At 29.8% G+C, this 17,079-nt stretch overlaps 1 protein-coding gene across 1 annotated transcript; it reads right to left on the minus strand.

Moving 5' to 3' along the window:
* Nucleotides 1-7,709: 7,709 nt before the first annotated feature.
* LOC129285559 (receptor kinase-like protein Xa21) lies at nucleotides 7,710-14,669 on the minus strand. Its single transcript, XM_054921294.1, has 7 exons — nucleotides 13,979-14,669; nucleotides 13,087-13,452; nucleotides 11,038-11,181; nucleotides 10,651-10,869; nucleotides 8,789-10,540; nucleotides 7,937-8,014; nucleotides 7,710-7,783 (listed from the first exon to the last, which is right to left on the minus strand). Exons 1-7 carry the CDS (start codon nucleotides 14,667-14,669, stop codon nucleotides 7,710-7,712), a joined length of 3,324 nt encoding a protein of 1,107 aa, XP_054777269.1.
* Nucleotides 14,670-17,079: the final 2,410 nt, after the last annotated feature.

Raw genomic sequence — 17,079 nt, forward strand, 5'->3', positions numbered from 1 at the left:
TAATTTCACTAATTGCACACTTTCAACTTCCAATTTCAATGCTTTAATTACCCATAAATCACAACCTCCTATATTTACTTATAACCATTAGGTGTACTATTAACTCCCATTAGTTCTATTTAACTTCATTATACGCAACCATCACCATTGGTAGCTTTCAACCACTATAATAAATAGTCATTTTTATCCAAAAGCAAAGACCCACACACATGGGTACCATAATCAAACTTAGGAGTAGACAGCTTAAATAATTCCCATTAGTTCTATATAAACTAATGGGTTTGGACCTATAGCCGCATAGGTCTGAAAATCAACCTTCCACTATAAACTCTAACTCAAAAACTAAGTAGAAAGGAAAAGGAGAGGTAGAATAATCATACCCTTGGCATAGGTGTAGACAAGCTTAAATCACTCCCAAATGCTTCAAAGACCAAGGCCCCAATAAAGCCAAACTCATGTTACTTGACGATCTTTGTCAAAACTCTATTTTCTTCTTCTATTTTTTTGAACTCAGAACACGTTCTTAAATTAGAAATGTCACCATCCGCACATGGCACATGAACCATCCACTATGGGGGATGGTACATAGAAGACAAACTAGATTTTGTCTTCTAATTAGGCCCAAGTAGCCAATTCCCTTCCAAGCCCCATCCCAATAAATAACTAAATAAGAATAAGCCATCCTAATAGGTGAATCCTGATCCTTGATAGCTTGTTTGATTTGTTGGTTCATACATTTTTTCTATTGCTCTTGCATTTTTGTTTAATAATTCTCTTAAATCACTTGCTTTTGTTAAATAACAAAGATCACTGCTTTCCTTTGGGCTTGTCCTGAAATACTGTGGATTTATTATTATATCGATATCGTACATTTATAGGAGCTGATCAATAGAGTTAATGAAGTTTAAGATTTTCTTTAGTTCTAATGAAACATGCTTGGAATAACTTATAAATAGGACTAGAGAAAATATTCTTTTAGGACACGCTCTCTTTTTAAACTTATGCTAGTAGCACCAATGTTCATTACTTTTACAGTTCTATTTTACCAATAATTATAAATGTGTCCAGAAAGAGATGATATATCATTGGTATGATAGATAATTATCACCATGTCTGTTGTATGGAGCCCTTTTAGTAGGAATGTCTTCTTTCTAATTACCGATTGATAGAAAAACTGGGAGTATAATAGATAATAATAATAAATAAATAGTGATTAAAAATATCAATTTCCATCGCAATTACATATCACCGAAAAGAATTAAAGAAGAAACGTCCTGGTGTTTCATTTCTTATTTAATAAGCCGTGTGACTAAAGACTCCTTTGGCATTGCATACAACAAGCATATATAAGTTTTTAAGTTAATGCAAGACATGCAGTGATTCTCACTTATTTCGTGTTCTAATGTTATATACGCGCATGACACACGTTTATTTATTTAATTTGTATCAGGATTTGGATCTTACTTACTATTTTAAAAACAATTCAGTTGAAATTTTATATAAAATTTAAAATAAAAATTTTTAAAGAAAAACTCAAAAGCAGTTTCAAGATAACTTGAAATCTAGTAGTGGGAATTATTGAAGAAATTGGCATTTTTCTTTCTCGACTTAAATCTTTGAAAATTGATATTCGCGAATTTCTGTAAAATTTTATTTTTTATAGATATAAAATATCTTCTATCTTCGTTAAAAAGACAAACATCATGAAATTTATAAATTCTTAACTTCAGGGGATTCATTCCCTTTCTTTTTCAATGTGAATGCAACAACATGATTTTGGTCTTCGAATTCCTGTGCAACGCGTTGGAGGTCTCATTTGCGTGATTATGTTCAAAGTCTTCAATCATGGAGTGAAAGGATGAGAGAGAGAGTAACATTAACTGGAGAGCAAGTATTTCAACAGGTAGAAAGAATTAATGTAATATTCGTTAAGAATAATCAAAAGACTACAAGTGAGAGGAATGTATAGGGTCCTAGTGGATAGAGTTCATAGTAATGGTGTCCAAGTGGATAGGGTTTCTAGATTTACCTTAGTGGATCTCAACAAGATTGATTATATAGAAGAGCCATTCATTTTTACAAATCAAGCAAATTATGTGTTTTATGCAACAAATCCTACAAATATACAAACGTTTATAGTTTTCTTCAAGGTAAAAGAGTTCAAAACAACCTTGATGAGACTCCACCTTTCACTAAATGCACATCCATCAATTGGAGTTGATGAGCTAATTAATGATAAGTATGCTTGTCATGATCCTAAATTTTTTTTTTACTTCCAATTGATATTTTATTTATTTATATTTAATTGTTATAATTTTATAGAAAATGGGAAGTAGTGGCTAGTGGAACTTATGTTACTAGCTCACTTGAAAGTCTAGTTTGAATCCTATAAAGCAAAAACTTGGTTTTATTTTGTTTTAATTATGAGAAATTACCAAAGTGCCCTTGTCTCATGTTATTCAAGAAAATATGTTATGGGTTTCTTGTAATTTTCACCAAATAAGCTTCAATGTTTCAAATTTTCCTTCCCTTTTGGTCAACCAGCAGAGCATAGTGAGAGAGCGTCGAATCATCGCAGCCCTTCTCCTCTTCTCAGTAACGTTTCCTCTCTAGAACTTGCCGTTGGTGTGCTCATCTCCTCGCCGACATGATTTCTGTTGTCAAGATTATTGAAGACACATACCGCATCATTCTTCTTACTTTTTTGTCGTCCCCTGGTTCTTCTTTGATTCTCCTCTGCTTCAGTGTCGACGTGTAGTGCGTCTATGCGTGTGTGATCTTCATTTTTCCTTTCTCTTCAGCTAATGGCACCGTGTGAGTGGGTGTGGTAAACTCAACCTCTTTCTCCCTTTTGATCGGCAATTTTGCCCCTTTTCTTCATTGTTGCTGTAGTCTTGATTTGTTTGGGAGATTGAGGTAATGTTTTAGCTATTGATAGGTGTTACCTTAATTGATGCTAAGCTGAATGTTGATTGTAGAATTAGATTTTTGAAGTTGTTGAAAATTTTTGAATACTTGTTTCATGATTTAGTTAATGGCGGTGTTTGTAAAAGTACTTGAAAGAAAAATTTTGGTGAAAAAAGATTGTTTAATCTTTATATTATGGCTTGGAGGAATTATGGATGCCATTTGGAAAGCTATACGTGCAATTTTATATATGAGTAATAGGTTTGAAAATATTGATTGGATCTCGAAGTACCTAAAATAGATAATGATAAGTTAAATGGTGGTTGTGGTGCTTCATTAACTAGTATTAAGAAAACATAAAAGGAATAAAAATTAAATTTCTTCTCTTACTCTTGTCGGGTTGTGGATAAGTTATTAAATTTGATAATGAAATTTTGGTTGTGTATTTTTAGGTGTAATGTTGTTTGGGATTGGACTTCAATGCTCACCAAGTGCTTGAGAATTTCTTGATAAGTGAAATTAAAGGTTGTAATGAGTGCTTAACAGGGTAGACAGAATCTTATTAGTTTGTTGAAAACTAAGTTGTTAAATATTTACTTATTTATAAAGAAAAAAGTAAATAAGTGATTTTAGAATTGTGATTTATTTATTAGAAAATTAATGGAATCATTGAAATTAAAGTGAGAAGTTAAAGAGAAGTAAGCTTTAGAATTCATGGAGAAATCCTCAAGTTAGTGGGTAGAGTCTTGGATAAACTTTTCATAAAGTATTTATAAAATTCATTTATTTGAATTTTTAATATTATTTCTTATAAGTTGTATAAATATCCTTGTCAATTCTATTTTTATAATTATTTTTTATTATTAATGATGTCTTAATTTTACCAATGATTTATTTATTGGTAAGAAATGATTGAAGTCAATATTTGACAAATAGTTCTACTTTTCAAAAGCAAATTTATTGATTAACTCTATGTTTGATATGAAAGCTTTTAATACAACAATTACTGCATGGAGGAAATGAAAATGAGTGGAAAATGGAAGATGATAGTTAAATAGTGTACTGTAAAAATGAAAACTTTAAATTTGTTTTCAACTTCATGCACGTTTGATTTTAATTAAGGGGTTGAGCTTAGAATACTAGATGCTAATGACAATTTCGTTAGATCTTGGTGCGCTATGGTACTTAGCTAGTAGGTTGCTTAGAAGATGTTAGCTCCATGCAATGGACAATGCTCATGAAATATGGAGAGATAGTTATTCGTAAGCATCGTACTCACTCTTGTTTTTGTGGATTTTGATTTCTTGGATTTTATGCTTGCACTTGCTTTTGTGGCATCGAGCCATGTTTGTCATTCCTTCTGACAAAGTCCTTTTGTGTTGGATTTTAATAGTTTATTGTTTACATTAGTCCTTTAAAAAGTAATGGCTGATTATATCATTATTTGGATTTTTATTTTATGATTAGTATGAATTTTTGATAAACCTATATTGTCCTAACATCATGGATTGATTCAATAGATAAATTATTGAGTAAATTTTTCATTTAATACTAATTTAAGGTATGTGTTGTGATATTTTATTGGTTTTAGTTAAACTAAACTTCTTAATTATTACTATTTTATGTTTTAGTTCATAATCTCAATTGGGACACTACTTACTAAAAAATTTCTTTAGTCTTAAAAATTATAGTTGACCCTACGCTTCTTGCTAATCGTTGAGGGCTTTTATTGCTTTTTGAATAGTAGAAGCATGCTTTGATCATTTCTTTTGATGTAAATATGTATTGCATTGTACCATTATAATTTAGTACTCCACATATATTGTAATTAGATTTTAGTCTTATTTGATTATTTTGTAATCTATTGGTATAGAGCTAACCCTTTCCGGATTTTTCAATTAGGTTTGTAACTATAGAAATTTTGGGAGGTCTTATGTACAAGGAAGACTCTACTGAAATTTTTACATAATGTTCAAAACTTTATGAACTTTATATTCACACACACATACACATATATATATTAGAGACTTATTGTTTAGTATGAATTATATGTTGTTATTTTGAATTAATTTTTAGTTAGTTAAAGCTTATGGATGTGAGTTTATCTCATATTTTGTGTCAATCACACCCTTAGTATCGGAGTGTGACAATGTTGTTATTAGAGGTGATCATTGTGAAGGAATTTAGGAGAATGAATAAAGTAAGTTGCTGTTTGCGTACAATATTTTTCATTTTCAACCACTTTTAATTTAAAATTGTTCATTTTTATATTTTTGTTTTCTTAACAGTATCTTATGGAATGGGGCAAAGTAGAGTATGAATATTATATTATCCGCTACGTATATAATATCATATCCTCTAGAGTTATTGTAAAATTTGATTATGTATTTTATTTGTTTCCTCATGGGTTGAATGTATTTGAGTTTTAACTATTATTTGCTCTAATTATTTTTCATTGCTACTTACACTTGCAGTATTTTAAAGATCCAAGGAATGCAGCAATGATGATTTATTGTTGTGGTTCGATGGGGATCATTTAGCTCAGTTCTCTTGCTCCAAGGTATATGGTCAAAGTAGGATTATTAATAGTATAGTTTTGCAAAATTTACTCTTTTTAAGATTACTGGTACAGTTCCCATGTTTTGCACTTTGGCAAATTTTACAGTTTGAATATTAGTTGAAAAGCTTTATTTGTTTGAATTGTTTTGGTGTTGCTGGATTTTATATTTTGTTTGTTCTGGTTCTGATTTGAAATGTGCAAGTTTGGGACTGTTTTGATACACAAACAATGCACAACCGATGTACATTGACTATTGAACACAACCAATGTAGAAAAAATTTTTGGCGCCGGTTCAATGTGACCAACGGTAATAACCTAAATTCTATGTCCCTAGTATTTACTACCCTCTCACTACTGACGTAAATAGATTTTCTTGCAGTGGTATTTACCCCACAGGACAGTATGGCCTCTCTGCCTTAAATTCTATGTATACAAAGCAAAAGCAGACAAGAAGACGAAGAAAAAGAAGAGGGCGAAGTGGAAGAGGTAGAACTCACCACGAAACAAAACAGCTATGCCGAATACCCACAAAGCTCTTAGATGGAGAACACGTCAACGATGATGGTGTTCAGATGAAGAAGATGGCGATGATACTGGTGCTGGGACAAGGAAGATGGCGACGATGCTGGTGCTTGGATGAAGAAGATGGCCAATGGCTCGCGTGCTTGAATTGCGTGACGAATTAGGGACTAGGGCGCATATGTATTTCAGTCACTTATTTTTAGGGGTATTTTAATCGTAATAAGAATTTGTAAACTGCAGAAAAGAACTATGGTACTTAAATACAATTTCAAGATTTTATACCCTTTATAATTATTAATTACTAATTTTTGTAGGATCGTCTTTGTTATTTCCCCTTGTATTAATTTAGATGGGCTCGCTGGAGATGACCAACTTAGATGGACTTTGGTATTAATTTGAGCTTTTAAAACAAAACAACTTTTAAAAAAAAAATTATTCAATTATAAATCTTGCAATTGATGACAAGGCTTGAGAAAAAAAAAATCCTAAGAAGAATTACAACCAAGTCTCATATAAAAAAATTAATTATTACAAGATTTATTAACAACTGAACTAAACCTTATTGACCACTGATTGTATTCTTAATAGCATTTAGTTCAGTTGTCAATAAATTTTATAATAATTAATTTTTTTATATAAGACTTTAATATAATTCTCCTAAAACTATATTGCATTATCAACTTTGGTATATATATATATAAGTTTTTTTTATGTTATGAAAACAATACTGAAAATTGAATCAGTCAAAATATTGAATCTCTGTGGTTGAGTCATTTCGATTGGCCTTCATTAAAATGATAAAATATAAATGTTATGTAAGAAAAATAAAAATATTTAAGACAATATTTAACAATATCCGCATAATACATGTCAAATCTATAATTCACTGCACCAGCATTATAATCAAACTATTTATTGTCCATTGCAAATAATCAAATTCATCAAATATATCATATTAATTATCAAACAAAACCAACACAAGCTTTCATTATTAATTAAAATTACTAAAGAATAATCAATATAACACTAAAAAAAACCAGCCACAAGACAAATGAAAACATAAAATAACATAGTTTTGTATAATTGAGATTTTTCAAAACAGAAATAAAAAATTAGACCGGTTCTTGATGGGTTTACTTTTCACCCAGGTTTTGTATTCTGATCGTGTTGGACCATAAGCCAGTTCCCAATCAAACCGGCGGATGCAGTCTGATTCTGACAGTACTTTTTTTTCTTGTATATGTCAGTCGGATAATGATATAATTAATGACACAGCACAGTGAACAAATTCGTTACTATTTGTGATGGCTACTTTATCCTGGCTTCCTGTGGAAAAACAAATTAGCCCTGGCCGCCAAATGAACTACATTATTTTATAAACATCATTTTTAAGTAAACCAAAATCAAAATCAGGGCCCAGCTGCCTCATAACATTAAGAACAATCCCAAAAATCCTTACCTACCAGTAGATATCCAAGTACAGTTGTAATGCATACAATGTTTTTCGTAAAATAACTTGAATGTTGAACTGATGATCACATCAGAAAATCTCAAATTTCAAATACTTCATATATTAACATAGCAAACATAATCACTCCATTATTTTACAAGACTACATGCTCCTCAAAAAAAAAAAACAAACAAACAAACAAACTAAAGAAATAGTAAATAAAATTCTGATTCAATAATCACTCAACCAATGGTACGTGCCTCTAGCATCTTACACAGACATGACTTTTGATTTTTTCAATGATACAACAACATCAATAATAGTAGGTCGTGCCTCAGATAAATCTGAACAACAATTTAATCCCAACTCAAAAATTGATGATATTTGTGGTAATACATTTTCAATATTTTGATTGTCTTTGTGCAGCAACTTGACATCTAAAATATTGATGATTGAATCTGGTATTGATTTACTAATCCAATCTTTCAAACTTATACCTTGAACAAACATCTCATTTGTTGGCTTCTTTCTTGTAAGAGTTTCCATAAGCAAAATGCCATAACCATATACATCTCCTTTCACGGATAAAACTCCATTAGATCCATACTCTCTATATTATATCAGGTTGAATATTAGATAAAAGCAGTTTTGTCAAAAAAGAAAAGGAAAAAAAATATAATTGTTGGTCCATATATGTTTCGCTTGTTTTAGTATCAATTCTATTTTTTCTGTTACTTCAAGTCCCTTAAGGTTCATCTGCTTGCATTGCTAGTTTCTATATTTTTATATATGATCATAAGAACTTAACAGTAGCTAACATAAACATAATATCTATTACTTTTTGTGATGACTTACTAAAATTATGATGAGTTGCATAAAAAATGAGTACAAGGAAAAAAAGTAGGACATTAAATCAGAATCATTAAACGTGCAATGGATGAAGTTTTAAAAGGGAGAAAACATTTCATCTAGGGTAGAAATGCAAAAAGGTTAGTGGTCATTTTGCTTATACAAAGTCCAACTCATCATAATTTTACTATCTTCACAAGACAATTAAGATAATTATGTACACATAAGCATATTTAACAATACCAATAATGATGAAGACTAATATTACAGACCAATGAAATTTAAGAGACTTGGAGCAATGAAAAAAATTATAGGGACTAATTAAAAACTAATGTTAAACTCATATTTTATCTCATTAATACACATCTTCACATGTTAATTTAAAAAAAAACATAGAAAGTTGTTTTGTGGCATTACTATAATTAAAAACAAAATAAAAGTTTTCTACATCAATTTCTCATCAAACCAACATAGAAAGTAGAAACTTTTTAAATCATTACCTGGTGCCATGTAGCCAATTGTAGCCAAGGTTTTGGTGTAAATTTCATTTTGTCCTTCCCCTAACAATTTGGCGATACCAAAATCACCAAGATGAGCCACCATATCTTCATCCAACAATACATTGCTCGGCTTTACATCACAATGAATAACTAACTTAGATGTATCATGATGAAGATATTCTAATGCAGTTGCCACATCAATCAATATATTCAACCTTTGCAAGATATCTAAACACTTGCCATGAGAGTGCAGCCATATATCAAGACTCTCATTTGACATGAATTCCATGATTATAGATTTAAAATCATGTTTTGAGCAACAGCTAATTATCTTAACAAGATTACGATGACGTAAATTGCATAAGGCATCACATTCAACATCGAAACTCCTTAATGTTTCTTCCAAATCTGAGTTAAATACTTTAACAGCAACTATTCTTTCATTTGAAAGGATTGCTCTGTATACTGATCCATAACTTCCAAAGCCAAGAAGATTACTCTCATCAAATCCATTTGTTCCTCTTAGAAGCTCATAATAGGATATCCAAATTGGTGTCTCCAAATTTATTGAATCCCTATTGGTTAAATCATTAACATCTTCTCTAGTATGCTTTAGAAAGGCAACGCATGAAATAACCAAAATGACAACCATAATAGGCAATGAGAATTTCATGAACATCATCACTTTTGTTGATATATGCTTGTTTTCTTTCCTACATGATTGGACTTGCAGTTGGGACTTCCCACTAAGATCCTTGTTCATCATAAAAGATTGAGCAGTAAAATTTAAAAAAGGCCCACCATTTGGAATTTCTCCATGCAATAAATTGTAGGAAAGATTAATGTTCTTTAGATGGATTAGTGACTCTAAGGACTTTGGAATTACACCAGACAAATAATTATGAGAAAGATCCAAGAACTCCATGCTTATCATGCTACTAAGTGATTCAGGAATTGGCCCTTCTAATTTGTTATGGGCCAAGGATAGGTTTAGCAAGGTTTGCAAGCCACCCATAGTTTTTGGGATACTTCCTGAAATTTGATTTCTCGACAAGTTCAATAATGTAATTGCTCTCAAGTTTGATACCTCAAATGGGATTATTCCACTCAATGCATTGGAGGATAAATCTAAAACCAAGATATCTATGAGACTCCAAAGAGAAGAGGGTATATGAGAAATTAATTTGTTAGAGCTAAAATCTAACTTCCGCAGGGAAGTATTCCCAAGGCACCTTGGAACCATTCCTGAAAACATGTTGTTGGCAAGATACAACTCACTTAAACTTTTGAGTTGGCAAAGTTCATGGATAATGGACGCTTGCAATCTATTGCCACTGAGACTTAAATATTGAAGGTTTCGTAAATTGTTAATTGTGTTAGGAATCAAACCCTCCAAATCATTCCCTTCCAAATATAATGCTATCAAGTTTGTTAAGTTTCCAACTACATTGGGTATAGCTCCACTAAATTTATTCAAAGCCAGGTCTAACTTGAAGAGTTTAGAAGAATTTGAGATGCTGTTTGGAATTTGTCCAGTTAGTTCATTCTCATCCAACATCAATTCCTTCAAGTTGGGAAGGCCAATTCCTAAATGTTGTGGGAGAAGGCCATAGAGAGAATTACAGCCTATGTTGACATGTGTCAATGATGAAATGTTGAATATATTGGAAGGAAAAAGTCCACTGAGATGGTTACTTGATAAATCTAACCCTTCAAGTCCATCAAGATTGCCAATTTCTTTGGGTATAAAACCTGGACACAAAAAATGGTGGATATATAGTGACATTTTTATAAAATAATAAATCTTTGATGAAGACTAACACAAACACTTTTATATATGTGGTAGCAAAGAGTATACATACCTGTGAATGAGTTGGTGTCCAAATATAGTAGTTTCAATGATGTGCAGTTACTTAATGATTTTGGAATATTTCCATCCAATTGATTCACAACAACTGATAAGATTTCAAGTAACGCGAATTGATGGCACATCTCTTCTGTCATGTTACCATGTAAAAGGTTGTTGTCAAGGACAACCGTTCTCAAAAAGGGCATGTTGAATAGAAATGGAGGGATTGTGCCTATAAAAAATTTTTAAAAAATATTTTTTTATTAGTAGCTACTAAGACTAGGCTGGTCTACAATATTTAATATTGGAGATAACACACACACACGAATAAGCATTGCGTTTAAACACAAATAGCCATGTATGAATAATAATGAAATTGTGTTAAAGCATATCACAGTACCTGTGAAGAAGTTGTATTCTAATTCCAAGGATTCCATCAACGTCCAATTGGCAATTAATATTGGAAGAGTGCCATTTAAATTGTTTCCCCATAAACTTATATCTCTCAGAGTAGAAATGTTGAATAGAGATGACGGAATTTCACCTGTTTAAAATTAATAATGAGCAAAAGTATCATTTATATTTTATACTAAAAACTATTAAACTAATTAACTACAGTTACATTGTTCTAACATTTATCTTTAAGCTTATTAAACTAATCAAGGTGTCGCGACATGAGTGAAAGTAAGGTACAATTATATGATAAAACAAGAAACTAGGAAATCGTATTAATTGATTCCATATTCTAAGAGTTCAAAAAAATATATAATGTAATATGTATGAATTATGATTGAGAGAATAAATACAATTAGTATTTATAATGTTTTTACCAATCAATTTTTGGTAACGGTAGATAATACTTTTTTTTTTTGACATTTTGCATTATATATTTACTCTAATATTGAAAGTTAATGAAGATTACTATGGCCACATTCCCTGCCTTTGTGAAGAGAGTCCTACCACACACACACACACACACACACACAAAACAAGATCTACTTTTTTTGTTTTATTATTATTATTATTATTATTACGTTTTATCAATTTATTGTATTAGTATATAGTAATTTTTTCCCTTTTATTATAAATATAGAAGAAGATAATTGCCATTATTGTCTATTTTCTTCACGAAGCATCCAAAGCATATAACAGACTAACTACATATATACAAGATAACATCAAAATAATAACCATATGCCTAACTAGATGAGTTAAGCTAACTAAGGTTGGCTAAGTACAACCAACTACAGTTTAGTTAACAACGTATGTTAGCATATGCAGCCTAGCTATGAAACGATTTTCAATCTATTTGGAAAGATTTTCTATTTCAATATGTGATTGATTCATACACTTTGTCTCACTTTTATTTATCACTAATTATTTTATAGTCTAAACTATACATGATAAGCCTGAAGTCTGGATTGTATATCGATAAACATCCTTATCCTTTTAAAACCTTACAATAAACCTCCATAAATTTTTACATTTATGAAAATCATTCTCTAGCTGTTAATTAATTAGTCTATTATTTCATTAATATAATATAATATGACAAGGTTTACTTGCACACCAAAAAAATCGGGGAATTATCACACATAATTTGATGGGAATTGAAATTGTCTACGCCAAAAAAAATATAAATTTTAAATATTGGAATAATTTGGTCAATAAAATATTATGTTCCATTAAAGAAATAAGAGAATAGATAACAACAGGGGTTTCTCTGCCTAAATTTGAAAGTTTATGAGTTATGAGTTCTCTTTGTTAGAGTTTTGTATAATTATTTATCCTATTTTATATAAATTTATTCATCATATTCACTTTTGGACTATGCAATGTAATCCAAAGCTGATGGACACTTAAATTTCATGATTTGACAAAAAAGCTATCAGATTTCATATTTGAAAGTGGTCGACCAATTAAATAATTATGTTTGTAGAAATAGAATTAGGTCGAACAAGCATTGGTCATAGTTGAAGGGGCTATATATAAGTGCTTAAGCGCATCTCGAATTTGAGTCTATATGAATAAAAAAAATGCTTGCTACCCCAAATTAGGACTAGCAAAATAGAGAATTTATAACAATTAGGTCTCTAACAAAAAAATTTAAAAATAAGATGCAAATATTAATTCAAATAATTATAAATAGAAATTTAAATTTGCAAATTGACATATATATTTAGAATTTAAATATCTTATTTGTAATTAATATTCACAATTGATTTTATAGAAAATTTTGCTGGGACCTAACTGTTATAAATTTATTGTTTTGAGACTTTAATATAATTCTCCCTTTGCATCATAGATTAGTGACCCTGACCTATATATCAAAAGAAATTTGCAATCTCCTACCAAGAAAAAGAAAGAAAGAAAGAAAGAAATTTGCAATTAACGTATAATTCATCAAGAGGAACAATAAACAAATCATGGGTATAATTAAGAATTATACCTTCCAAGTTGTTTTTTGAAAGATGTAAAAGTCGGATTTTGGTCAAATTTCCAATGTCACTTGGTATGTATCCTCTGTTGAATCTATTATCAGATAATGATATCTTAGTCAATTCTTTGCACTGATGCCAAATAGAGGGCATTTTGCCAGATAAATAATTCTCCTCCACAAGAAAAGTCTCAAGCTTTGGTAGGCCAAAACACACATTTGTTGGAAGACTGCCGGATAATTGATTTGTTCCCATTGCAATGTGTTGTAGCATTGAACTATTAAATAAAGAAGATGGTACAGAACCAACAAGAAGATTCCGTTCAAGGTACAATTTCTTTAGCTGTGGAAGATAACCAACCAGATATGGAATGCTTCCTTGAAATATTAGAAAAATAAAGAGTATTAGTAATAATATGTTTGGGAATGGATGCTCTGAAATTGAGAGTATGTGACTTTCATAAAGTTTATCTTTTTAAAGAAGAGAGCAGATATTTTATATTTTATTGAAAATAATAAAATGAGAAAAATATCAAAAATAAAGAAAATTTCATAGAAATTCATGGATATCAGTGTAAGACGAATACATTCTTAATGATACATATGACACTTCCAATTCGATTGGACTAAGAAACATAATATAACTTATTTTTAATATGCTGTGTTTTTCTTTTTTTTCTTTTTTAATGTGTGATTCATTGAGAAACTTGGAAGGATAGTTATAACCCTTTTTATATAAAAATGAAGAAAATAAACAAAACTAGTTATCGAAAAGAAAATGTAGGATTGACGGAAAATAAAAGACAAAAAGATAAGAAGCAATTGAAAACCCAATTCATGAATAGCAGATCAGTATATAGTAGCAAAAAACAAATATAGATACTAAAAGAAAACCAAAACATACCTGATAAAGTGTTGTTAGACAAATTCAATATTTCAAGTGATGATAAATTGGAAATTGTTTGGGGAATGATTCCTGAAAGCTTGTTAGCTCCGAGTTGTAAAATCTTCAAATGCTCGAGTCTTCCAATCTCAACTGGAATGATTCCTTCCACCAAATTAGAATTCCAATCGAAGATCTCTAACCTTGATAGATTGAAAAGAGAAAATGGAATAATTCCACTAGGACTATTGTTTCGAAGATTCAAGTGCTCAAGTGCAGATAAATCTCCTATCCATGATAGAACTTGTCCTTGAAAGTCATTATAGCTCAAGTTCAGTAATTTCAACCTACAGAGTTGAACTAACTCATTTGGTATTTGGCCATGAAAATTGTTGTTACTAAGATCAAGTTCACTAAGAAATGATAGATTTCCCAACCGTGGAGATAAGATGCCCGTCAGACCCGTATCACTAAGATTCAAGGAATTGACTCTTTCAATGTGAATATCACAAGCGACACCAACCCATTTACATGGAGAAAAAGAGACAGACCAATTGACTAAGATATTGTATGGATCTGAAGTGACAAAGTTTTTAAGAGCAAGGAGTTCATATTTGTCAGAAATGATGTTTGTCTCACTCCAAGCAAAGGAGGCTATGGAGCAACATTGAAGTGAGAATAAGAGAAGAAGAAAGGAATGAAGTTTTCCCATGATTAGCATATTAGACTGATCAAAGATATGCAAGCTCTGTGCAATGAGGAATACACATTCTCAAAATTTATAATGGGACAATTTTTTTTATATTATTACAAAGAATTTTTCAATCGATCGTCAATATTTTCATTTCTATAATTAGTGGTGAGACAGATCTGTAGTTAATGGGCACTTTTAGCTTTTCGTTATCATTCTTTGGAAAAGATGTTTTAATTATTTAATTATTTGTTATATTATAATCCATACATAAAGTATTAAAGAGAGAGAGAGAGAAAATCGACAATCAACTTCTGCAGGTGTAAAGACATAGGAAAAATATTTAAGAAACACATTTTCTTACTGCAAAACTAAATACATTTTTACATTACAATACTTAAACTTCAGTGATTAAAAAATTTGTAAAGGAAATGTTGCAATTACTTATCTTGTTTTAGTTATTGTCAGGAAAAAAAATAGTCTAACACTTAAACCAAAGTAATTATTGATATTTACAATACTTAGACTTTATTAATAATTAAAAAAATTAATTGCAGATTAGAACTTATTATTTGCTATCCTGTTTTAGTCAACTTCAAAAAAAAGTTGTCATCAATTAAATCAAAATAATTGCTGATATTTTAAATTGGGGTCATTATAGTCATTTCATAAAATATATTAATGTTAGAAAAGTCTCAAGAAACTTGACACGAATTATCACATTTTGTGAGATCTCATTGTTATTTGTATATTTCAAGGGAATTTTTCTATCACTTTCCCAATTTTTTGCAAATACTAAAAATTTTGTGTCCGGCTAAGATATACTACTCGTTGATCTACACGTTTGTTTATTTATTTTTCTTTTTTTAAAAAATGTCCTTTTATATATCAATAATTGTGAGCTTCTTGATGTCATTCAATATAATAAGAAAAAAAATAAAAACAAAAAAGATGAGATGAGATGAGATAAAAGTATACAATAATTTGTTAAAGGACCAAAAACCATTTGCTTTTGATATACCCTTAATTATCTTTCATGGTGTTTCAATCTTGTTAGGTGAATCCAAACGTATCACTCTTTTGTTTTCTTTTTTTACTTTCCAAAAATGTTTCCTTTTTAAATTCATCTTTCATTTTTATTTGTTTAAGTTGGTAAGTTGGGTGATTGCTATACCAATGTTGCTATATGATAGTGAATGGAGCATTGAAAGGACACAATAAGAGCAAAAAAAAAAAATTGGGGTTGTAAAGATGATGATGTTGAAATGAATATGTGATATTGAGAGTGATAGAAAGATAGAAAAAGGATCCATAATGATTGTATATGAGAAAGAATTGAGATAGCATCTATGAAAGAGAAAATAGTTAAAAGAAATTATTTAAGATGGTTTAGATATATATATATATATATATATAAGAAATATCCTTAAGGCACTTACAAAAAAAAAAAAATTGAGTGGATAATCTTCAATCTTATAAAGAGATTCAGAGTAGAACAAAAATGACACATGAGAAAGTTATCAAATAGAATCCACTTGATGAATAATATATGTGTGTTTATAAAGAATTGATTGTTGATAAAAATTTAAGTGTCATGTAATCCATGTGTGATAAGGCATGTTGTTATTATTATCATCATTGTTTGCGTGTGTTTAACAATCATATCACTTTTTAATTAGAATTAATGAGCAAATACGACCTTGAACTACTACTCAAAAATTATTCCGGATCCTAAACTCTTAAAATATATAAAATAAACCTTAAATCTTTAAATTCATAACAAAATAAACCTTGACTGTTAATTTTTTAACACCATAACTATTCATACAGGTATTATTTAGATTTTATTTTTTTATAAATTTAACTCTGACTATTAGAATTCTCATGTAAACAGTTACGATGTTAAAAAGTTAACAATCATGATTTATTTTGCTATGAATTTAAAAGTTTAAAATTTATTTTACATATTTTAAGAATTTAAGATCCAAAATGATTTTCGAGCAATAATTTAAAATTCTATTTGTTCATTAACCCTTTTAGTTAAGATTTAACCCTAAGCTATGATGATCAGTCATAAATATCGATACCAAGTATGTGATTTTATAAATGAATTTATGCTGATCTTAATTAACACGTCAATAGTTTTTGCTTTAATTTTTTTTTTTTATAGTTCTTGCTCATTTTATAATTTCATTGGACAGTAACTTTCTCATGTTACATAGTAACTTTCCCTTGACAGCAAATAACACCAAATGCCATTGAAAACATAAAATTCACTCACAGCAACGAGAAGTAAACAGCAGACACTAAATTCACCAAAAAATAAAACATGAAATCATAAATATGAAAGAAAAATGAGCAAACTCTTTCAAAAAAAAATTATGTAGTAATAATCAAAACATGAAAATAAAGAGCATGCAACTATAAAAAG

This window comes from Prosopis cineraria, unplaced genomic scaffold (genome assembly GCF_029017545.1).
Source record: "Prosopis cineraria cultivar Desert tree isolate PC_DT_omini unplaced genomic scaffold, ASM2901754v1 PC11, whole genome shotgun sequence".
Classification (NCBI taxonomy): Eukaryota; Viridiplantae; Streptophyta; class Magnoliopsida; order Fabales; family Fabaceae; genus Prosopis; species Prosopis cineraria.